Below are 24,307 nucleotides of genomic sequence, written 5' to 3'. Positions count from 1 at the left end.
TGATCAAAAGTGACGTCGTGCAGGCTGAAATAAAGATGTGGACGCTGGTGTCTGCATCCACACCACTTCTGCTCAAGACTCTGAGCGGAGCAGCTTCTGCGTGATCACCCAGCACAGTTTGTGTTGATAGATTTGGTCTTTGGCTTGTCAACAGGTCCCTCCGTTATTCATTTATTTATTTATTTATTTACAGCGGCTGGACTCCTCAGTGCCGACTGAGAGGGAGAGAAATCAATACAGTTCAGTCAGTTCATTGATCGTTTGGTCCTTGGAGGCCATTTTGGACAGCTGGTTGCATCTTTAACAGCGATCAGACTCTGCCTACACACACACACACACACACACACACACACACATGATGAAACTCTATTGATCTATTTAGAGAAACTGTGCCATCAGAGCAGCAAGTAATGAAGTACAGTAAAGAAAATAAGTGTTGTGGATGACACTACAGCCAACCACGTGAATACATACATATAATCCAACTAATACAGCAGCTCAATAATTTTCTTCAACAGAAAATCCAGATGAATCCAGTGAAATGTCTGCAGCAGGTTCAGCATCTGTCTGGGACCAGAACAGTGGAGGCTGATTTAACTGCACATTAACATCACGCCTTGGTGTCCATATACCTATGGCAATGTAGCGCAGCCTCCATCTATCTGTGATGTTTCTATGGTTTCGTCTCTCTCTCCTCCTCTGTGCAGGATGAGTGATGCTCGGTCGCCCCGGTGGTCTGATGATTCAATCTAGATTTGTGTTTTACTTCGCCGGTGGACGCTTGTTGTTCTCTCACTGTTACAGGCTGGATGAGATAAGCCTCTTAGCCGAGGGAGAGCACGTCCCTCTCAGAAACATCCTCTGGTTCTCAGGCACAGAGGACAGATGTGATATAGTTTATAAAAGTTATTAAACTGATTTGATTAGTTATGAAGCTGTTGATTAAAAAAATACTAAAGGTAATGAGGTGAATAAGAAGACGGTGCTATACTGAACTCATTTTGATTCTTTAATTGGTTAAAATATGACACATTTTGAAATGAGACTAAGTTAATATCTGCAGAAACTTTCTCTACACTGACGTCTTTCTTCTTTAGACATTTACTGAAATAAGTTTTACCAAACGAGTCCATTTAGGAAGCTGCATCTGGCTGCAAATGATCATCTAGATGCCAAATTTTCATTTTTTTCAGAGCATTTTAAGGATTTCTCATCCATGTTGGCTTCAAAGTTGAGGAACAAATAATTAAATGTGGTAACTTCATTAGTAAATACACGGAAATTCTGCTATTCAGTGAGATGAAAAGCTCAAGAACGGGCACTAAATGGACTAAAACATGGCGTCGCTCTACAGGTGGTGGTGCAGGTCGCTCCACCACTTTGGTCCAGACCGAAATATCTCACCAACCATTACATGGATCGCCCAGAAATTTGGTGCAACATCAGGACACCTACCATGACCATTATTACGGTAACCATGACAACCAAGGTCCATAGGCCTGTCGCCATGTGGAGCGCTATTTCAGGAGACGCTCCCGTGGGTCGTATCAGAGGGCTGAAAAAAAACGACGTAAATGGTCGTTCAGGTTAGAGGACGTTAATGTCAATGATAGATAGATAATTATATGTAATTTGGGTGAACTGACCCTTTAATAAAAGTTCCAGTTGTTTTACAGTAGTTTTTGTTTTTACAGTGAAGAGAGTTAAAATTAGAAGATGATGATGATGATGATGAGACATTGTGAAGGAGGAAGGGCAGAGTGAGGGAAAAGTAGAAGCAGTAGAGTAGGAAAGAGAGGGAGAGGGATGGAAATAGAGCCGTGGAGAGGGAGGGAGGATGGATGGAGGGGTGGAGGCAGGGAGGAAAGCCTAAATGAAGCCGCGGGGAGATGAAACAGATTTAGAGACAGAGAGCAGCCGGTGTTAAAACTCAGTTTCTCAGTAGCAGGCAAACAGCGTCGCCCCCACCTCTCTCCTCCTCCTCCTGCATCCTCCTCCTCCTCCTCCTCCTCCTCCTCTGCTCCTCTCCATGCCGGCGGAGGTCTCCGCGGGGCTGCCATGGCGAAGATCCGGGTGTCGTACGAGTACTCCGAGGCCGAGGACAAGAGCATCAGGCTGGGCTTGTTCCTGATCGCCTGCGGGATCCTCAGCCTCTTCATCCTGGGCTTCTGCTGGCTCAGCCCGACCCTGCAGAGCCTCCAGAGCAAGCCGGCCAACTGCACGGTGAGCGCGGCTGCGAGCCCCGAGCTGCCGCCGCCGGATCCCGGGGCCAGCGCTCCGGACCGGGGCGGACTAGTTGTAGTAGTTGAGTCAGTCGCAGCAGTGGTAGTAGACTACTAGTTAGTGAAGGGGACACTGTACTTTTAGCTCAGGCAGTTTGTTAACATGCAGTAAAGACTTCACTGTAATGTAGTTTTAAGCAGATTTTAATTTGTATTATTTCACAGCGACGAACCCACTGAATGAAATGAATGAAACAACAAAACAGCTGTAATGCTGTAAAACACATCTTCTTATATATATATATGGTCTTACATCTGCTTATAACCACATGTAATGTGTTATAAAGCATTTATTAACTGTTTCAGCCTATAGAGCTTATAAATGTTAAACCTGAACTAAAGAGACTTTTTGTTGTTTTAATCAGTCATTTACATTAATAGTGGTGTTGAAGTGGAGTGTGTACTTTAGTGGAGGTACTTTTTAATGGGAACATTATTAATATTAGAATAAGTTGTAAATTTGTCACTGGTGTCAAAATAACTGTGGGGTTTGGTGGTGCTGTTCATCAGGAGCAGTGATAGAATTAGTAATGTGTTATTTTTAATGCAGTTACTGGTAGAAGTTGTGATAAAACTACTGCCTGGAAGGATTAATAAGTCTGCTATTAGTAATACTAATATTTGTTGTAGCAGTAATAAATACCATCAGTACTTTTGTTTGTATCAATATTACGACTAACAGCTGTATTAGTTTTACCATTATGAGGTACTACTCTTAGGATTTTCATGAGTGCATCAGGGTAAATCCTGAATAATGTCAGAAGTATTGAGTTGTGTTGAAACAACAGATAATTAATCCCAAAACATTTAGATAATTTATTCACCAGAATCAGAAAAACTTCAAAGATCTGCACAGAGACATCACTTTGTTACAGTTAGTTGTGACTTGAAGCATCAGGTGGTGGAGAACTTTCAATATGCACCGAAGATACTGGAGGGAAGCAGAGTGATGAAGCATTTCAAGACTTTTATCATATTGAAAAAACTGATGTGATGAGATAATCTGTGCCAATCTCCTGCAGCCACTTTAAGTGTGCAGTAATAAATCAGGACTAAAACCAATCTGATCAGTGATCAGTGATCGGTGGGTGTGTTGGTCCAGATTTTCATCACGTTGATGGACGGTGAAGATGAGTCTGTTATCAGATCTGACAGAATCGCTGATACCGAGCTGTCAATCATCCGTCAGGCTGTCATTGATACTCAGTCACTGTGGTTTTTAAACTTAGTGTATTGGATGTGTTTTGGCCCCACAACAGTCACCATCAATCAATTAGTCGATCGACAAAAAGAACAAAAAACAATTGATTCATCAAAAAAATATTCAGCAAATTTAGCAATAATGAAAATGTAGTTTGTCGTCTTTATTTTACTTTATTTGGTGCTTCAGCAGTTCTGGTTTTAAGGGATGGCCGTGGTCCAGATTCATATAACTCTAAAATATATCTCTCCTGAAAGCAGACTACAAAATGAAGCCCATATAACTTCATGTGCTCTCTAATCACAGCCAAGAGAAAACTGGGATCTTAAAATGAAAAATAAGTGATGAGAATCTGTGTTACGTCACCTGTGGGTTCAATTACTTGAATTTAAGTGTAAAAATCCTCGACCGGCCTCAGGCCTTTTTCCATTTACCTCCTCAGTTGTTTGAATCTTTTTTGTCGTCCGCTCTTGACCTTCAGCTCCTGTAGTTCCCTCGCCTTGCGTCACTGTGGATTATTAAAACTGTTTGCACAGCGTGTTGAACCCACTCAGGAGTTTTCATGACATAAATTACAGGCGGCCACAGGCTGCACTCCTGCTGCTGCTCCCTGTGGATGATGAATTCATACCAACCTGATTTATTTGGCTGTTAGCTTATTGCATTGTCCTGAAATAATGTTCATGCATTACAGAGAGTGGAAACCTTTTGTTTTTCTTTTTTTTTTTTTTTAATAACACAGTCTGAAGTCATGTGGCAGTGAGAGTGTACTCCGTCATTCACTAATCCACTGCTTAGTATAACATAAATCTCAGGACCGGGACATTATTGTGGCTGCCGTACGTCTTGAGTGATGAAGAAAGGTCTGACTTTCATCAGTTGATTGATTGTGTTTTATCTTGTACTGATATTTATTTTAATGGCTGTGTCTGTTATTTCAGTCTGGTAATGAGCGGGGAGAAGCACTGCCGTCATCGCTCTTCGTTAACATGAGATATCAAAATCATTCAGGTCACGTTCACTCACATGTTCAGGCTCGACAGTCGGATTTATCATGTGTCCAAAGACGTGGATAACGTTTACTTGTAGAGGGGCGTCTCCAAACCAAATCACACTGTACACGTTCTTAATATACCAGTACACCAGTACAGATTACTCATAATTACCCTGCTGGCTCCAGGAGTGGCAACGCCAGTCGGTCCACGACATTTGTCTCAAACTAGAATTACCTAGAATTACCAGTGACCTTTGACCTTTGCCCACCAAATTCTAAACAATCCATACTTGAGTCCAGTGAACATTTGTGCCAAACTCGTAGGACGACTGTCTGAGATGTTGTGTTCATGAGGCCAAAGACATTTTGTGAGGTCGCCTTAACCTTTGACCTTTGACCATGAAATTCTGATCGGTCCATCCTTGAGTCCAGGTGAATGTTTGTGCCAGATGTAATGAAATTCCTTCCAGGTCCTCAGAGGAACAACCCCTCTGACTTTGGTGATACTCTGACTTTAACTCCACCAACTTTATAAACTTGTCGATGTCTGTGTTGGACAAACTCTGACGGTATCACTGTTTCTTAACTACGTCAAACACATCTTTGTCATTTCTGTGCTCACACTTGTTACTTATCAGCCAACATATACACTGATGCTAATATATCTGCAATAAGCTAATATCTGCTGATAAACCAGCAGCACAGATTTATCAGTCTAGTTCCAGTTGGGGGTGAAGGTGAGGGAATGAATAGCATTTTGAAGTTCATGGTTTCCTCTTGCTTCATGTGCTCTCCTCCTTCTCTTTCAGGTGGTGTCGGTGTTGCGTCCGGAGGAGATGTTCGAGTGTGTGTTTACATGCGGGGCGGACTGTAAGGGGACGTCCCTGTATCCCTGCCTGCAGATCTTCGTGAACAACTCGGAGTCAAACTCTGTGGCTCTGCTGCACTTTGACGAACAACAGCTGGTCCTCAACCCAAAGGTAAGACAGGACTGTTTTTTATTATTTCAGAGTTGGGAGCGAGATACACGTCAAACTGGATGCACACAGGGATACACATGGGTGGAGTTGTTCTGCTGATAAACTCTACACCTTGTCAAAGAAAAATTACAGCAATTTAATAAAAACTGAACGTTACAACGAAAAGCCCAATATAAACTAAAATAATAAAAGTGTTAAAACTATGTTAAAACTATGACCAAAACTACCAGATGAAGTCATAATGAGATTTTACTTAAGTAGACCGGAATGATATTGAGTAAACCTGGGGCTTTTAGAGTCCAGTACGTATCTCTGCCAGGACGAAACAACCCTGTCAAGTCTGTGAGGTCCAGAGGTCAAAAAACAAAAAACCCTGGCTCCACCCCTTTAACTGGATCATTACCAAAATCTAATGGATTCGTCACTGGCCCATGTCCCATCCCCCCAGCAAGTTTGGTGCAAATCAGTTCAGTACTTTTTGTGTAATCTTGCTGAAAAAACAAATGAACAGATACGGGTGAAAACACAGCCTCTTAGGTGGAGATAATAAAGATTTAGTTAATAGAAGCTTATCAGTGTAGATTTAATGGATTTCCTTAAAAGCAGAGGAAAATAACCAAAGGGAATTCAATTTTAGTAGAATAATCAGTTTATTTACAAAGGTTCAATGTCAGGAAGTTGAACTTGAGTTAATAAAGTTGAACTGGTTGTAAAACAGACAAACACATATTGAACTGGTGAGTGCTCAGTATAATGCATCAGTATGTAAAATCATGTGAATCAGGCGTTAAATGGCCTGAAACATGCAGATAATATGGAAACGCAGCAGCAATTTCACAAGTTTCATGTTTTTTTTTTTATCTGATGGGTTTTTTTATCGCAGCTGCTTGAAGTCAGGAGGTGAACAGAAATAGCTCCACTGAGACACAACACACCATTACAACACTCACTTAGAGCATCATTAACAAACAGCTGACAGTAAACACATCACAGCTGACACCATGTGTACTCACAGCTCCTACTGTGGCCAAAACTATATAGACGCCATCAGACTTTCGTGTCCTTTTCTTCTGCGGTTTGTTGTGCGCGGTTTGGGGAGTCTTTATACTTCGTGTCAACAGTTTGTGTTTGTCCCTTTCCTGCTTCAACATGACACTGCCTCCGTCAAGGGTGGATCACCAACCAGAGTGTGTAACTGCTCAGGGGCAGGATCCACGGTCAAGTCATAAACAAGCTTTATTCTTGGTCTTGTTTATCACAGTTGTTAAAATCTGGGGGAAAACCTGAACCCAGGAGAGTGGAGGCCGTTATAGCAGCACATGGATTTAACATATGGGTGGACCATCCAGGTGTCCACATACTTTTGGCCATGTGTATAGTGAAGACCCCCTCGTGGGAGAGACTGAGAGGGGAGGGGTGGGTCCAGTACGGACAAATACAGTCAGCGTCCGTCTGTCTGTTGGTCTGTGGGACGTCTTCTTCTTTAGTGCACGTCTGGGTCGTCGCTAGGGCAACAGAGTAAATATAGAGGGGAGAGACGGAGCGTCATAGATGCCGCTCAGTCGCCATAGCGACTGCAACAGAGATGATGTGGAGGGACAGAGAGAGAGACAAGTCACGCTTCATTCAGAAATACTTTAATGTGCGATGGATAGAGAGGCTGGATATTAGGATGGATGTCACACTGCTGTGGTCATGGGCTCTGTGACCTTTCATATATAACTAATGAAAGAGAGTCACACTTCAAACACAGTCAGATTTTATTTACATAAACTGCCAAGATCACAAATTTTCCTCAAGAGGTTTGACAATCTGTAGAGCTGTGCAGCATCTTCTGTTCTTAGACCGAGGAAAAGGAAAGGGAGGAAAAACTCCCAGCATGGACAATCAATGATGACGACATTACAGATTGTAAACATATATTGAGAAACCTCCAACAGATCCTGATCCATCTCCATAAAGACCTGGAAAGAGGGAGACAGGGACAAGGAGGAGGCTGGGACAGACGTCCAGATCCCAAACATCTGAATGAGGCACTGAGACGGGGAGGGGGGAGAGGGAGGTCTCTGAACGGCTGCTGGTCCAGCACAGAGAAGACAGGGAGGAGGAAATAAAGAGAAAGAGAGAGACAGAGCCTGAGGGTTAGAGAGATGTAGTGGCTTAATAGAGTCATCTAGAGCGAGACCGAAGCACCAGAGGGAGAAAGGTAACAGGTACATCTGAAGGTTCAGGTGTGAAGATGAGTTTCAGCCTTTTAAAGCTCCAGCCCACCTGGACCCACCATCCAACCTTGCAGGATTGTGTGTGTTTACCTGAAATCTGCTGTATTTTTATTGGTGACCTTTAACCTCACAGTCTAATGAGAGCGACAGACAGACTGTGACAGTTAATTGCAGCTGTGGCTGTGATGGACCTGTGGACCAGCTGACTGAGAGACTGATTAAGAAAGAGAGACCTGGAGCTAATTGGTGTTGTGTCCATAGGGGGCGATTAGTTAATGGAGCCGCCTGTGGACCGATGACTGACATGACATTAAGATCAACGGCAGCACGGCTGTTACAGAGATCCACCGTCTGTGTGTGTGGAGGGATGTGTTAAAGGATCAGTCTGGTTCATCACAACCTGGGTCTTATTCTGTATGTCTGTCAGTAATAATCAGCTGTTTTTAAGTCTTTGTGACGTCACAACAAACACTGCTAATGGAAGCTGTTTGGTAGTTAATGTCCAGCTGCAGGCAAAAGATCTGAATGTGTTAAAAACTGTTTATTATCTGTCTGTCAATTTGTTTTTCAGAAAGAGAACTTTTGTGATCAGGAAGCACTTGGCAAACGTGTCAAAGTGTTTGAAGTTTTTTTCTCATAGGTGAAACTGTAGACTGTAAATAAAGATGGACGTAGCCTCGTGACGTCACCCACAGATTTCGGAAGAGTGAGCTGATCCTCCATTGCCATCTTGGCAGTGCCTGACTCCGCCCCAAGCTAATCCAAACATGGATATAGAGGAGGGGCATGTGTGGAGCTGAGACAAGCATACGTTCACCCACCTGTCACTCAAATAGGCCACGCCCTCAATTTTACATAACTTTAATCCTTAATAAAATGTAAACGGGTGAGTTGAAGGAGGAAAATGATCAATCAGCCTTAAACACACGGTCACAGTGTGAAGCTGTCTGACTTCAGCTTCAGTGTGAAACATCCACAGCTTCATAAGATCCAGAGCTAACAGCTGATTCTGCTGCGAGCCAACAGGCAGGTTTCCTTCTTGAGATAATGAACATTTTCTGTTCATCACTTTTGCTTTTTAGCCACAAAAACAACATTTCATGTTGATCTCAGTCATTTTCTGCCTCCTGCCACCTACATCACCAAACTCTGTGGGCTGATTTTCTCTCTGCTCCATCCTGATGAGCTAATAAACAGAGCTGTAAAATAATTGTCTCTCAAGCAGGTTTGACTTTGTAGAGCTATTTTAAATCCAGAATAAAACACACATCTACCTGTGTGCGGTTAGCTGCAGCATGAAGATTTTAGTTAATCATGATTTTAAAAACACATAAAGTCCAATGGTCTTTTAATAAACAATATTAAAGGAAATGTGTCTCCAGGGCCGAGTGGATCTGAGGCGACGCGCCACATCGATGCATTAGTTTGATAACCTCCCAGAAAGTTATTGTGGAAGACACACACACACACACACCCACACACACACACACACACACACAGAGTGATACTCTCTGGTTTATTGGGGTCACGAGTTCGTTTCATTTTTTGTAGGAACAAAAATGAACTGTGGAGACAAGAGGAGGAAATGGCTGGAGGAAAAAAAAAATGGACTGCTGCAGTGTGTGTGTATATGTGTGTGTGTGTGTGTGTGTGTGTGTGAGTGTGTGTGTGTGCATTGATTTTACACATCCATCAACCTGCCTCACACTCTGGTTTTTAAGCAGAAACAGGTGACCTGATATAAAAGATAAAACCTGCTTTAATTAAATGTGTGCATGTACATCTTAATATATTGTGTGTATTGTGTCTGTGTGTGTGTGTGTGTGTGTGTTTGCGTGTGTGTTTATACATGCATTACTTAAATGAATCACCATGTTCAGTGGGTGTAGAAGCAAATATCTGAGCTCCTGACTGGACGTGCTCTGTTTTCTCTTTGGACTCAGTTAAAGCTCCACACAGTCTAAAGGCAGATGTCCATGTGTTTGTGATTATAAAGCAGGTCTAGGTTCTATATTAATACTGTGAAAGTATCAAAGCCTCAGTCCACAGAGAAATGCACACAGCCTGTATTCAGAAACTGAGCCTTAAAACCAGCCGTCAGGACTTCTGGAACTTTGTGATGTCACAACAAAGCAGTCACCACCCTCAGCCACTGGATCACAGAGAAAACACTCAGACAATCACATCGAACTGCATCAAAGTTTTGAATAAAGACTGTTTCTTGTAGATGACAGATTGTTTTAGCAGGTTCAGGTTAGAAGCACAGTGCTGTGTTTATTTGTTTTGTTCTTTCTCTTAAAGGAGACGTTAAATTAAATGTACAGACTCAGAGTTAGAACACTGTTACTTTCATCCACACCCTACTGCCGTTCTCTCCTGTTCTCTGTGAGCTGGTTTACAGTTTATTGCTCTGAGCTCTTAATGTTCCCCTGGCCTTCTATCAAATGCAGACATAACTCTCTCTCTCACACACACACACACACACAGACAAGGACTAATGTAGCTAGCCTAGCTTGGCTTTGCAGACGCCATTAAGCAAGAAATTGAAATTGACTGAATGATGTGTGTATTTTACTTTACCAGCAGTGTGTATATGTCTGTGTGTGTGTGTGTGTGTGTGTGTGTGTGTGTGTGTGTGTGCCTTCATACACTTTCTTTGGTCAGAGTGTGTATTTGTCAGGGTGTTTGTGTCCATCACATTATATATTTCATTAGAGCTGAAATTCCTCACTGAACAAAGTAAAGCTGCTTTGCATCATGACGGACATTACTGCACGTTTTTACTTCTGTAACGCTGACCTCTGACCTCTGACCCTGTGGCCGTCTACACACTGGTGTCCATGTTTGTTTTTACTCTGAGATAAAATGTAGTGTAAAGTATTTGATGTGGGGAATTAATTGCTTTCCATCCATGTAGGAGGAATTATCAACATATCCAGTGGCGTCTAAGATGGTTAGGCATGTGAGGCATTTAAGGAACATATGTAAATTGAAATCTCTAACCATAATCTGCATGTGAGGCGTTTAGGTGCTTTTTATGAATTAATAGCTCTTTCCTCCGACCTTCTCAGCCTGTTTGTTGTGTTCTTGTCATCGTGTTTCTACACAGATGAGGTCCACATGTCCTCACAAAGATGGGAGGCAGTGAGGACATTCTGCAAGTCACTTGTATAAATTATTAGTGTGGGATCAGGGTTCATTGTTAATATTAAAATACTGGTAAAAGTGAGAGGTTAGAGGTCGGTATATTAATACTAAATGATGATGTGATATGATCAATAAATATTTACACTGGCTGTAATCTAATTACCTTTTTTCATCTAACCTTTGATGCACAAAAGCAGCTGCATGCAAACTCTGACTGCAAAGGCTTTTTGCTTCAAAATAAGAGCATATCAGACTGAGATTTAAAAGCCAGAAATATTCAGGGAAAGTAATCATTGAGCCATAAGTGTTTATCAATAACATTATTACCCTCTGCAGATTAGTCTGTGACAAGGAGCAGAAGATATCCAGCCTGTAAAGCAGATTCATCTGAGACTCCTTCCTTCCACTTCCTGTCATTTAAAGAGCAAATCGGCTCCAAATCATGTGTTTTGAGCTGTGAAACGGTGACATGGTGATCTGGTGTCTGAATAGAGGAAGAGAGAGTGACATGAACGCAGCGTGACAGGAGAAAAGAGAGAGGAAGGAAGAGAGGAGATGAAGGCAGGTGGGTGGTTTCACTCAGCCAATTACACCGCCGAGTAATTTCCTCGTTTATGACTTAATTATGTTATAAATGTAAATGACAAGAGCGGCAGGTAACCAGAGGGCAACGCTGCTCAGCTGACTGACATGTACACACACACACACACACACACACACACACACACACACACATATTTTGTATTAATATACCCACCTCTAACCTCTCACTTTTACCAGTATTTTAATATTAACAATGAACCCTGATCCCACACTAATAATTTATACAAGTGACTTGCAGAATGTCCTCACTGCCTCCCATCTTTGTGAGGACATGTGGACCTCATCTGTGTAGAAACACGACAACAAGAACACAACAAACAGGCTGAGAAGGTCGGAGGAAAGAGCTATTAATTCATAAAAAGCACCTGTTTCTTCAGGCAGAGAATGAAAAAAAACTTAATGAAATCACTGACAATGATGATGTGTGTGTGTGTGTGTGTGTGTGTGTGTGTGTGTGTGTGTGTGTGTGTGTGTGTGTGTGTGTGTGTGTGTGTGTGTGTGCGCGCTACTAACTTAAACTAATTAACCATAATGAGGCAGAGCTGCAGGAGCTCCAGGACACTGGGGGGTAGTTGTCGGTGTCTCCCTGCCCAGCCAGGAGCCTCCGTCCCTGGGGACACACTCTGCCTCGCTCCCTTCCCTCCCTCTGTCTCCATCTCTCTCTCTTTCTCAGAAGAAACTATGAACTAAAACTTAAAGGAAGAGACGTCTGTGTTCATCTGTCCCCACTGGTGTGTGTCCTCTCTCTCTTCCCAGTTGTGAGCTGGGGTGAAGCTCAAACCTGTTCTCAGGTAGTAGAGCAAACACACACCTCTGCTTAAATAAGCCCAGGCTGACCTGCTGATTCATCACTGTCCTGTTCATCCAGCCTCCAGAGAGACAGACGGGCAGGCAGACAGGTGGACGAGGCCCCGTGTTAATCTGTTTAGCTGTTTGCAGAGTTGGAGTCAGACAGAAAGGCAACAGCAGGTCACTGAAGACAAAACACACACACACACACACAAAGATCCTGATTATCTATTTAAATTGATAATAAGCCTGTATGACAGAAACACTGTCTGATAATGTCAGCAGACAGTCTGCGTGCTTATTAATGCGTGCATATTTTTACATATTTTTAGACTCTTGATTTGTTTCTCTTTATCAGAAGCTGTGAGTTATTTATTGATGAGCAGCCTGTGTTCACTTGTTCACCACTTTTCTCTTATTGATCAAAAGGAAGAAGCTGATTAGTTTACTTTAAAAATAAAAGAGGCTTTTACTCTTTCATACATAATTATCTACAAACATATTTTTATGGCTTGAAACAAGTGAAGGACAAAAAATGCCTCAGATTATGACACGACTTTATTTTTGGTTATTTTTGCATCTTCGTGTTTGTGGTCGTTGTGCGTCTCTTTGATGACATTTTGCATCTTCTTGTGGTGGTTTTTTCCGGCTCTTCCTGTTGAAGAAGCATCTTACAGTTGTGCTGGAAATGAACCGGACTCATGGAACCAGGTGTGAACTGGGACAGGAGAGAACAAGCCTGTGAGCCAGCTGTGGTCCACACTCTGATGCCTCCAAACTTCCTGCAGGATAGAGTTCACCTTGTCATTATCGACCAATCAAAGGACCTTTTGTCCTTGACTGAACCAATCAGAGCGGAGAGTGTTTGTTTTGTCCACCTGTCAGGACGTGATTGATGCTCTTCCACCCACAGTTGATTGTTTGTGTGTTGACACATCAGTGTCCTGTGTTGCATCTTTGTTATGTGGGACAGCAAAGTTTGAAACAATTCATCAACTCACTATTTTGATGATCAAATTCTTCTTTTAGCAAAAATCCCCCAGAAAAAAAAGAACGTTGGTACCAGAGGATTTCTCCCTGAACATCTTTGGGTTTGGATAAAACAAATTATTCAGAGATGTGACCTTGGGCTCAGAGGATTTGTGGTTGACATTTTCTCACTTTTTTTTTTTTTTTTTTTTTTTTTACAGACTGAACCACAGTGATAAAGTGTAAGTACTGCACTTAAGTACTAATTACTTGAGTACTTCCATTTTATATTTCTACTCCACTACATTTCATAGGGAAATATTGAACTTTTTGCAGCTTTTTTCTGACAGTTTTGTTATTTTTCAGATTAAAACTCTCAGTATTCCCAGTAAAAATCATGCATCTCCAAATTTTGCTTTGAAATACTGATTTTAAACAACTGATTTGAGCTAAAAAAAAACAAAAAAACAACAAACATCTGGAAACATCATCATCACAAAGATGAAAACAACTTCTTCGCTTATGAGAAGTCGACTTTTCAGAGGTAACACAACACTGCAAATGTGATGATTCCAGACGACAGGAAATGAATATATATCATACAACAGTAAAACTTTTAGTTTCGATACTTGAAGTAAATTTTACTGATATTACATCTGTGCTTTTTCTTCCCTAAGGTTTTCAATGCAAGGTTTGCATGCAATACTTCTACTGAATACTTCTTCCACCACTGCTTAACAATTATAAATAATCAGCAGATAATCAATAATGAAAATGAAAATGAAGCTGGCACTGCAGCTGATGATGATTTTCATTACTGATCAGTCTGCAAGTTATTTTACTGATGAATCACTTTGTCTATAAAACGAAATTAAATAGTGAAAAAACTGTCACACAGTCCAAAGCTTCAGACAAAGAGAAGCTTCAGATCCTCATGTTCAAGAAGATGGAAATTATTTAACATTTTTCCTTAAAGAAATTAATTAAATATATGTTTGATTACCAAGATAACTGTCAATCGACTGATCGATTAGTCGACTAATCGTTGCAGCTCTGTTTGACCTGACACATCTGGCCCCCGTCGGCTCTTTTCACTGAGTTGATTTCAGCCATTTTAACAGCAGAAGGGTTGAAAACGTCGTCGTCCCTGATTTGAATTTCAAAACCCTGAAATAGCAGCAACACCTGAGAGGAGAATTTAAATGAGTCCAGATTTGTAGGAACCTGTGGTGTTTTCAGACTGATCAGTGTGTGACGGTTCATCCTGTGAGCAGCCGGCCGCAGCTTCACACACACACACACACACACACACACACTACATTGATCTCATTTAGGCTATTTATTAGAGACTAAAACACACACTCACATGAACACACATACACACACATGTAATTGTAACCTCAGCCTGTTGGCATGGCAACCGCAATCATCCGGCAGTGCGACCCACTTATGATGTCATCGGGCGAGCCGAGTGCGATTGGCCAGATGATGAATGGCTGCTGAGCTGAGCTGGGTAGTAAGCTGACAATTACCTGAAACATAGAGAGAGAGAGAGAGAGAGAGTGATGGTCTCTCAACCTACTCTGAGTCTGGACAAGATGCAATCAGACGGAAACACAAAGTGAGGACAGATGAGATTAGAAAAACATCAGCTGAGAGGAAATGAAATAATATCTGTGGATTTACCTGCCAGGTGAGACTGGGCCCTGTGGCCCCTGTGCACCATCGTCCAGGGACAGGGTCTGAGCTCCACCGGCCCCTGTGGTGACCTTTGGTTTCAGACTGTGACTTTGTCTGAAGGTGAAGCTGAACACATAATAAATACATGTTTTACTGGACAGTTTAACAACAGCACTGCTCTGTTATATGCACAGATAATTTACTTTGACTCAGTCCCACACACATCAAATGTGGATTGATCCGCCACAGAAACTAGTCCCCAACAATTTTTTTTTTTTTATAGTGAGCAGCAGTTTCAGGAAATTTCTGAGACTTCTGCACTTTTTTAAACATTTACATCTTCAGTGGGAACCAATGAGCTTTAGTTATTTTATTGTCTCATCTTTCATTTTGATGTATTTTTCTTGTGTTGAGCTGAACTGTAGCTCCCCTCCAAAATCACATCACACAGATGATCCACAGTAACCAGCCAGGAGGCAATCAACCTCCTGCAACGTGAGTCTGTGTGTGTGTGTGTGTTTAGAAAATGAGACTAAATCTAAACTGGAGAAGAAGAGCACGGTGCAGATCCCCTCTGAGCCAATCAGTTTTAAACTGATCACCTTGTTTTGACCTGATTACTGCGCCCCCTGTTGAGTAATCACCGTCATTTTCAGAGACGCTGGAGCGATCGTCAGTCATTAGTCTGAAACAAATAAAGAACAAGACAAATCCAACTGTGTCTTTAAGGTTTAATGTTTGAAATCACAGCCTCACTCTGTCTGAATCATGCAACAGAAATAACAAGACTGTCCTGTAACAAACGAGGTCAGAGGTCGTCTGTCAGCAGGTTACTATGACCCGTCGTTAGGTTTTGTTGCTAGGCGACATCTAGTGGTCGTAGTGATGATGACAGGAGCAAAGGGAAAAGTGCGGTGACGAAGTTTATAGAGCGACAAAGTCCACGTCAGGAGGAGGTTGGGGTGGATGGATGAATATGACCCAGGAGAGCGGTGTTCGATTCCCATGTGACAGGAGCAGTTTATGTTGTTTCTATTATCCATGACCATTCGTTGTTGTTATTATTGTAACCATGACAACAAAGATCGTCTAATGTTGAGGAAGAACTTATTTTAACCCCAATCACCATCTTTCCTAAACCTGACCAAGACATGACTGTTACTATAGTAACAGTGATGAAGGTAGGTACGCTGCTCTCAGTACAGTCCATGTGTTTATTATTGTAACCATGACAACCAAGGTCTGGTACACCTGCCACCATAGGGGCGCTATTTCAGGAGACACCGCTGTGGGTCGTATCAGAAGGGTGGTGGTCGTGCAGGTTGGAGGACTGTTACAGAAATCTGAATGTGATGTTTGCAGTTTCAGTGAAATATTTTTATATCTGAATATAAAGAAACAACAGCTGCAGATTTTATATTTAGTGGTTATGTCTTTGCGCCTCATGTTAAATTTGTGTTTTGTTCGTTCAATTGATCTTCAATCATCAGTATTCTCCAGCTCCTTCATGAGGCCTCTCTGCGATGAGTTACTGACGACGGGGGCGTTGATATCTTGGAATAAAATCTCTGTCTTTCTGCGTCTCAGTGTTCGTACGTCCCTCCTTGTGAGAGGGACAACCAGAAGAACAGAGACAGTGTTTTGTGGTGGGAGGATTACTTCACTAAAGAGGTCAGCAGCCAGTCCTTCACCTGCTTCTTCAACCAGCAGAGGAGGTGAGACACACACACACACACACACACTCTTACAGTGCAGTCTATTTGGAGGTGTGGTGCAGATAAATTGGAAACTGGAGGATGTGTGATGCTGTGAAACTGACAGATCATTGTTACCACAGGAGATTTCAGATGGGCTGCAGCAACCAGCAGCATTACAGAGGCATCTTTCTGACCGAACCTTTTCCACTTCACAATTTACTGCTGGACGACCTTTGACCTCGCAAGAGTGACCTTTAACTTCAATTTAATAGTCCTTATTCCTCCAGATCTTTCGGCTACATTTTCAGTCATTTTGTGAAGGACGTTTTTCACAGGAACACAGTTGTTGCTACAGAAAATGTGTTGCAGGACTTTAAACGATCCTTCACAAAAGTAAAAGACTTGCATTTTAAATGATACTTTGGTAAAAGGTATATAAATCAGAAAGTAGGAAAAAGAACTTGAAACTGTTCAAAGTATTCAGTGCAGAAAAATGTGCCCCATGAATGTTGGATTATTATATACTGTACTATATAATAGTATATAATATTGTTCAATTACTACTCAGAATATTATTATTATTGCTGATGCATCTGGGTTGTAAATATGGCAGGTAGTGGAATTTTTAACATATTTCATAAGCTCTTCATATGTTTTACGTGCAAAATCTTTAAAGTAACTAGTAACTGCAGCTGTCAGATAAATGTGGCATTAAATAGCATGAAAAATAAATACTCAAGTACATGTTCCTAAAATATGTACTTATTTAGTGTCTGTCAGTCTGGTTCCTTTTGTTCTGTTCCTCCTGGTAAAAGTACATTTTACTGCTGCAGCGTTTCAATATGACGAAACCAGCGCCATCATGAAACGGTTTCCACTGTTTAGTGTGGAAGAACTTGACTGTGAGCACTTTTTAATCTGTGACCAAAAATTGATGAGATGGACAAAAACCGTTCTCCTTTAGTGTGTCAGCTTAATCCTCCTTTTATTCACAGACGATGCTTACCTGTGACCTTGGCTAGTTTTATTTTTATCTCTGCACCAGAAGGATCTGAGCAAGGAAACTCTGCTTTGTAAATGAGGGCCCAGCGGGAGCTCATGATGCTGCACATCGGCTCTGCTTTACTTTAGAGGAGAGTATTCAGAGGGCTCGAGAGAAAACACAATTACTCGCTACTTTTTTCGTAGATGGTATGAAGGTGATATCCCAAAACTTTCTGATGTTGTCTCGGCCAAACTATAAGCACTAAAATCAAGTTAAAACACACTGCTGCAAGTTAAGGATTTACTTTTTCTGACTTTAAAGTTTCTCTATCATTAATTTCAGCTCAAAGAGGAAATCTATAAGTTATAGTTATAAAAATCAACAATCTGTTTTTTCTATCACTGTTAAAAAAGAGGCAGCTCAAAGGGTAAAATTCCTCCCTTTCCTGGTAGGCTTTTAATTTGAAAAATTTGCAGGAAGAGTAGAGTTTCATTGATAGTAGCTGAACCATGACTAAAAAAACAGCAAAGTAGAAGAAACTGGAAATAATTCCTGTTCTTTTTTATGTGTTTTCAGGCCCGATGACGTGTTGTGGCGCCGTTCCCATGACACCAGCGTCCTGCTGCACTGTGTCCTCTGGCCAATGGTGTCGCTCCTTTTGGGCACGCTCATTGTGCTCCTGACGGTGTGCGCTCGTTCCCTGGCCGTTCGAGCCGAAGCCCTCCAGAAGAGGAAATGTTCTTACGAAGTTTGCCAAGACCTGTCCAGCATACCCTCAGATCGCCGCAGCAACAAGGCCGGAGACCCCCTCTCAACGAACTCTGACCCCGAGCTGTTGTCGCCATCAAGGACCCTGCCACTGTTTGCGGTGCCGGTGCGACGCCGCGATCGGGAACATTAAGGCAGAACCGATATCTGCTTTCACTTCATGAAATCTAATCTGTTAGGATGCTGATGAGCCGGTGGGCGAAGTCGACTGACTGGCTGAGGACGCCACCGACAGCCCGCTCCTGTCTGGTGCGGTTTGTATGATCAGAAAACAAGAGCTGAATGTGGCAAGAGGATGAGGGGAAATCCACCCTGTGGCCTCTAGATTTCAGCAGAAACACTGTAGAGAAACATCAGCACCTTGGATCAGTTGGGACTCTCGGATGCTGCTGAGTTCAATCCTCTGTTTATAATCAGCATAGCTTCTGTGCTAGAGTCGTTACGAATGGTTCTTTGAATTACACTCGTGCTGTCACCGACGATACACTGGCTGGAAAAGTGAGTCAGATTCAAACTTCGAACATGAGGTTTGACATGTAGAACTCACCTGCTCTTTACTGAGGTCTTTACTGTAGCTCTTCTATTAATGTAGTTTTGAGTTTTGAGTCCCAGTAGCCATAAATGTGTCTAAATGGAGAGCCAAAGTCGTCACCTTCGGGTTAGCCTCTCTTCCTCTAGGTTCGTGAGCAGTCATTCATTGAGAGTTTCTTTTACTAGTCTGAAAATGTGTTCCTTGGGTTTACTTCCCATATTCTATGATAGATGAGTGTCTACTATAGCATTTTGATGGTAGTTACAATCCAAACTGCCCAATTTATTGGTTAGCACTGAAAAAACTATAGTTCCCATGAAGTATTACCAGCATGAAGTATCACAGAGTATGTCATCGTAACTGTTTCTTCTGTAACCGTGACGTTCAACGACAGATTCGTCTTTCCTGCTCTTTAGCTGTAATCTCTGTTTGTACCAATACATACACATAGACAACACCTGCAACATCAGTATTATTGTTCACACACTTGCTTGTGAACTTTGTGTGTATCTGGAGGATTAAGAGAAATATCCACTAGGGGGCGAATTAGGGCCTAATCATTCCTGACGAAAATATTATCATTGTGAACTTTAGCTTTCGTACAAGGTAACCAGAGCTCGTAGCTACACCTGAGGAGGTTGTAATGTTGCTGATGTTGAGGTCACCGCAGAGAAAACAGGCAGACAAGCCTCCTCAAGACTTTCTGTGATACTGCCCCCCGCTGGTCATGTGCTGCATTGCACTCGCAAACACAGACACAGTAATTTCTGAGGACCTTTCAGCAACCGAGAAACGCAGGATACACGAAGTAGCTTTGGTGCAAATGTGTAGCAAATATGTCGTCTACAACTGTCCTGATATCGTCACAGTTTGGTCACCAGGACCTGTGCAGCCATCAAAACCAGTCAGGGCCTGGCCTCAAGGTTTAACCAGCACTGAAAGGGTGTTCATTAAAGGCTGCGAACGATAGAAATATTAAATAGATTATATTAAAACAATATTATATTTGTAAATGAACATTCTCATCTTGACAAATGGAGTTAACAACACAACACAGTGTTTGGTATATACATGTCGTAGGGCTGGGTTTGTATTAATTAACAAGAAGTTGTTCCTTTACTTCCAGTCAGTTGACAGAATAAATAAGCTCTTGATTTATTTCACACTCCCATTTATAGTTTGCTGGCTCCATTTATAAGAACGAGTCAACAAAGAAATTAATCACAGAGTGAAAACTGTGTCTTCACCTTGAAGAGTAGCAACACCTGCTGTGAAGAAAAGTTCCTCCATAAATCTGTTAACAGCGTCTTAATGTCATAGTCTGACCGCTGCAGTTACTGTTGGGCTGCTCCTGCTACGCTAATGTGTCATATTTTTATTTATTTATTTTATGTTTAATGTAAAATATGAATTACCACCAGCTGCCAAGTTAATGTAGAGGAGTAACAGCTAATATTTCACTACGAAATGTGGTAGAAATGGTAGAAAGTCACACAAAATGGAAAAACTTGAAGTAAAAGTACCTCAAAACTATTCTCAGATTTAGTACTTGAGTAAATGTACTCAAGTATGTCACAGCTCTGCATGTAAACAACAGGAAGAAGAAGAATTTCATGTTGGGAAAAACAGAAAAATGAAGAAGTAAAAAAGTAAAGAGCCAGTAAAGAGCCAGTAAAAGTTGATTGGAGGATATTTTTAAATCATTAACTGGAGGTAATTTTTAATAATTGAACTTACCTTATTATTTATTGATGTATTCAGATACACTCTTGACTCATCTGAGGGCCCATTAGTGGCTCCTGTTGCTTCTGGGACTCCACAGTGCCTCCTCATTAACGGGCTCTTTGAATCACAAAGGTGGAAAATGAAGCACAGTTCGTCTATGTGTTCTGGTGTAGAGAGCACAAAAATGACACTCACACCAACCACAACAAATAGAAGTAAAAATAAAAGCAAAGATATCATAGGTAGCAGGGACTGTGACAGAAAAATGTCTTTGTAAAACAGGAATCTCAGCCAGCTGTGGGACTGATGTTGGGTGATGAGGAGTGAATCAGAGAGGCAGATGACTCGATGAGAATGAGCTTTGGATCACAGTGTTCTGGAGCAGGAGCCATTTCGGTGGTTCTGATCTGTAGTTTAAAATCTCACTTTGTTCTTTTGACAAAGCCTCAAAAAGGTGACCACCAGGCCTCTGAAGAACCGAAGCATCAGTCAAGAGTGAATCTGATTAAAAGGCTCCAGCAGGACGTGTGCATGTTAAACAGACGGGCTGTAGCTCAGTGAGAACGCTGGGGGAGAAAACAACACATGGCCGGGACCTCCAGGCCTTTCAGCCGTCGCCTTCAGCGGTAATGAGGACAAAATCTAGACCATGTGAATAAAGTAGGATGCTTTGGTGAATCCCTGCAGTGCAGATGGTTTGTGGCTGTCTACTGAATCAGATTCTACTTGGTTTCTACCCTGTTTAGACGTTTAGGGAAACTTGTGGTGAGTAAAGAAGAGGAAGGTCAAGCTTTAAAACTGGTAGCGTTTATTTATTAGTTGTTTTGTTTTTTTGTAGCTGTGGCTTCATTTTAAATGGTTTGATAGAATCAGTGGTGAAAACAAGCGAACATGTCGTGCAGAGGGCAGGCTGCAGGTCGAACGCTCAGTCTCGGGAAGCGGCAGCAGGTGGTGGAGATGCTGTGGTAAACTTGAGTTTCATCTTTTCACAGCTTTTACGTGGTGCAGCAGACAGGACAGTAACATCTCCATCTGGATCTCTTCATGTGGAATATGTGTCTGTTAGTCTACATCGCTGACAAGGCTGTTGGTACATGTGAGATTTTGTTTATTTGCTGCACAAGCCGTTAATTCAAGTCATGTTCTGAACTGAGAGGATCATCATATACATACTCGATTCCTCTGTAATCTGCCCTCTTCTTCTTTCTTGTTTCGACATGCTCTCAACTATCACTGGAAAATTCCCGAATCAAAGGAAGCAAAAGTGGACTGAGTGTTTGAAGAGCAGTAACCTCCACGGGCTGAATTAGACACTAAATCAGCTGCTGTCATCAAACATGATTCATCCTGCATCAGAGGGACTTTTTAATCTTCAAGTGTTTCCTCCAAATTCCTGCCACCACCTTTCCAACGTGCCCAACGGTCTAAAAATTACCTGGCGTGAAGCTACACGTTGCTTAGCAACAGCCTCAAGGCTGAGTGAAGTCGCTGCCAATGAGAAGTGAAGCAGCTGAACTTCAGTCTGTGTGTGTGTGTGTGTGTGTGTGTGTGTGTGTGTGTGTGTGTGTGTGTGTGTCAGCCGACTGTTGTTGTAAATACATGTCGTCCTCCTCGGGTTCAGTCTCTGTGCTTTGTGTTACGCTGCTGCAGCACGTTTTGTTGGTGCAGCTCCTCCAGGAAAAGTTCTGTCGCTTTGTTCGTCTCAGATTTGTGTTGTTGGTTTGTGTTAGAGTTTTTTTTTTTTGTATTTTTGACAAAGTTTAACTATAACAAACTGAATGTAAAATCTTATTTATGCCTGCTGTGGCAGAATGTGCAGAAACAGTGTTTTATGGTCATTATTCTTTGTCTTTACAATAGTTTTTCTAATTGATTTTTGTACAAAACTCAATAACTCATAAAAGAACAAATAAATCAGCTGGTTTACATGTAGAGCTGTGTATACAATTAACTGAAACATGAAAAATTACAGGACCCCTAAGAGAAGAAGACCCCACTTTACTTTCCAGTCATACATGAAAAAAATCTTGTGGACATAAAAGACTTTGCTCCCGTTGCTTTAACAAAACCGAGCTCAGCCACGTTGTGTCGTGTTGTGTTGTGTCGTCATTTCTACGCTGGCAGTTTCCTGGAAGCTGTTTTAGTGAGTTTTGCTAATTTGTTAGTTCGTTTTTGTTAATGACACCTTTGGGCCACCGTACTAATCCATAATGAATATATCAAGGAAATATCTGCTCTTGTTTGAACTAATGTTCTCTCAACATAAACAGTTTCAGGTGCATTTTACAACACGATGTAACACGTCATCATCATCATCGTCCTCCTGAGCTGAATGACTCCATGAATGTAGGCAAAGGAACAGGAAGTACTGATGTAGCTTCATTTAAACTATAGCTGCTTTCCAATTCAGGGGCCGTGTCCCCTGCGAAGGTGTGGCCCTTTGTAGCCGTCACAAGCTACGTTGCGTCTGAAACCCATCGTTTCCAGTGGCTTGTGCCACGTCACGGCGGTTTGTCGCTGTTCTGCGCAGAGCGTGCATCGTCACTTTGCACCACCGGCTGTGCCCGCCCTTACTGTTGCCTAGCAACCCTGACGTAACAGTTTTTCACGATAACTTGAGTTTTTAAGGTCCTTGGTTTTAACAGTTGCACCATTACTGTTGAGCTGGGCTGAAACCCAATGCTTACATTTAACAGCGCGATCCTCAGGCTCTCTGTCAGTGCTGTTTGCTGCTATTTTATTTTCATTACCGCACGCAATGCATCTTGGGATAGGTCGCGCCCTTGTGACACAATCAGCAGCCTCTGAAGGATATGGCCTGAAGGAATCAAACAAAAGTCATCCTCCACTTTTTCTTCCCTCCTCTCCTCCCTGTTCCCTTTTTATTTACCTTTTCTTTCCTTATCCCTTTATCCTCTTTACCCTCCTTACTCCTTCTTTTCCCAACTCGTTCTTTCCTCTTTGTTGTGCTAAAATTACAAACCTGTTAAATGGAAACTTTTCTCCTGAAAACTTTCTCAACTGCAGAAAAACTATAAAAAATTATAGAACAAACCTCTCTCTGTCTCACACACACACACACACACACACACACACACACACTTGTATGAATCAACTGTTGTTTTTTGTCCGTCACTAAACTTTAATCATGAATAGGTTTTCAGCTGTGGAGAGAGTTAAAGCCATCGTGTTGTCTGTCCTGTCCAGAGAAAACGTAGCTTCACTGTAGCATTTCTGTGTGTTTCTATGAGCTGTTGACGTCTTTGTGTCTGAGATAATAATGTTAGATTTTCTATCTGAAGCCATAAGCTAAGCTGTGAACCGCAGTAGCAACTAAACACTGTATTTTGCTTCTTCACAACAGAAATTGAAAACATTTCATTTTATTCTTACAGATGTGGTTTTGGTGTTTGTTGAGGTTTTATTGAGATTTTAATTGATTTTCTAATTTATTCTAATCCACACTGTAAAATGTTTGTTTGTTACTTTAAGTCCTTTGTTTATTGAATTAATGTCTTTATTTTTATTGTGATACTTTTTTTTCATACCTTTGTACTTTGCACTGTGTCGTCTGCAGGTATTTTGTCGTCCTCCATCTCTCCTGTGTACCATGTGACCCAGGTAGCCGCTTCGCCTGTATTTTAATGATAACGATGATAACTATAGTGCCTGATAGAGATCTTTCAATAAAGACACATTTTCTCTTCAAACTGAGTCGCACCGAAGCTTCTTC

The 24,307-nt window shown here is 41.8% G+C and overlaps 1 protein-coding gene and 1 long non-coding RNA gene across 4 annotated transcripts; one reads left to right on the top strand and one right to left on the bottom strand.

Annotated features, from left to right (window-relative positions):
* The first annotated feature begins 1,105 nt into the window (after positions 1-1,105).
* LOC139635133 (calcium-activated potassium channel subunit beta-4-like) lies at positions 1,106-24,285 on the top strand. Of its 2 annotated transcripts, XR_011694126.1 has the most exons (5): positions 1,106-2,223; positions 5,287-5,457; positions 16,455-16,582; positions 18,126-21,664; positions 21,830-24,285. XR_011694126.1 is itself a non-coding variant. In XM_071502149.1 (4 exons), exons 1-4 carry the CDS (start codon positions 2,059-2,061, stop codon positions 18,448-18,450), a joined length of 789 nt encoding a protein of 262 aa, XP_071358250.1. In that variant the 5' UTR covers positions 1,106-2,058; the 3' UTR covers positions 18,451-24,285. The 2 variants fall into 2 exon arrangements, 1 of the variants encoding a protein (XP_071358250.1); XM_071502149.1 differs by having other exon boundaries at positions 18,126-24,285.
* Positions 11,913-24,255, bottom strand: LOC139635136 (uncharacterized). Of its 2 annotated transcripts, none has more exons than XR_011694128.1 (6): positions 24,123-24,255; positions 20,587-20,691; positions 15,470-15,552; positions 14,874-14,993; positions 14,587-14,719; positions 11,913-13,000 (listed from the first exon to the last, which is right to left on the bottom strand). It is a non-coding gene; the product is annotated as an uncharacterized lncRNA (long non-coding RNA). The 2 variants fall into 2 exon arrangements; XR_011694127.1 differs by lacking the exon at positions 24,123-24,255 and adding an exon at positions 21,001-21,134.
* Positions 24,286-24,307: the final 22 nt, after the last annotated feature.

Source organism: Trachinotus anak, unplaced genomic scaffold (assembly GCF_046630095.1).
Source record: "Trachinotus anak isolate AG129_WGS33_773 ecotype Australia unplaced genomic scaffold, CSIRO_AGI_Tana_v1 ptg000018l, whole genome shotgun sequence".
In the NCBI taxonomy this organism is placed as follows: Eukaryota; Metazoa; Chordata; class Actinopteri; order Carangiformes; family Carangidae; genus Trachinotus; species Trachinotus anak.
This window is presented reverse-complemented; position numbering and strand designations above follow the sequence as displayed.

What these genes read in the sequence shown, in the direction of transcription:
- LOC139635133 (XM_071502149.1), top strand. Translation starts at nt 2,059, where the DNA reads ATGGCGAAGATCCGGGTGTCGTACGAGTACTCCGAGGCCGAGGACAAG. An exon ending in GCAAGCCGGCCAACTGCACG is followed by an intron (nt 2,224 to 5,286) that starts GTGAGCGCGGCT and finishes CTTCTCTTTCAG; the next exon opens with GTGGTGTCGGTGTTGCGTCC. An exon ending in AGCTGGTCCTCAACCCAAAG is followed by an intron (nt 5,458 to 16,454) that starts GTAAGACAGGAC and finishes TCTGCGTCTCAG; the next exon opens with TGTTCGTACGTCCCTCCTTG.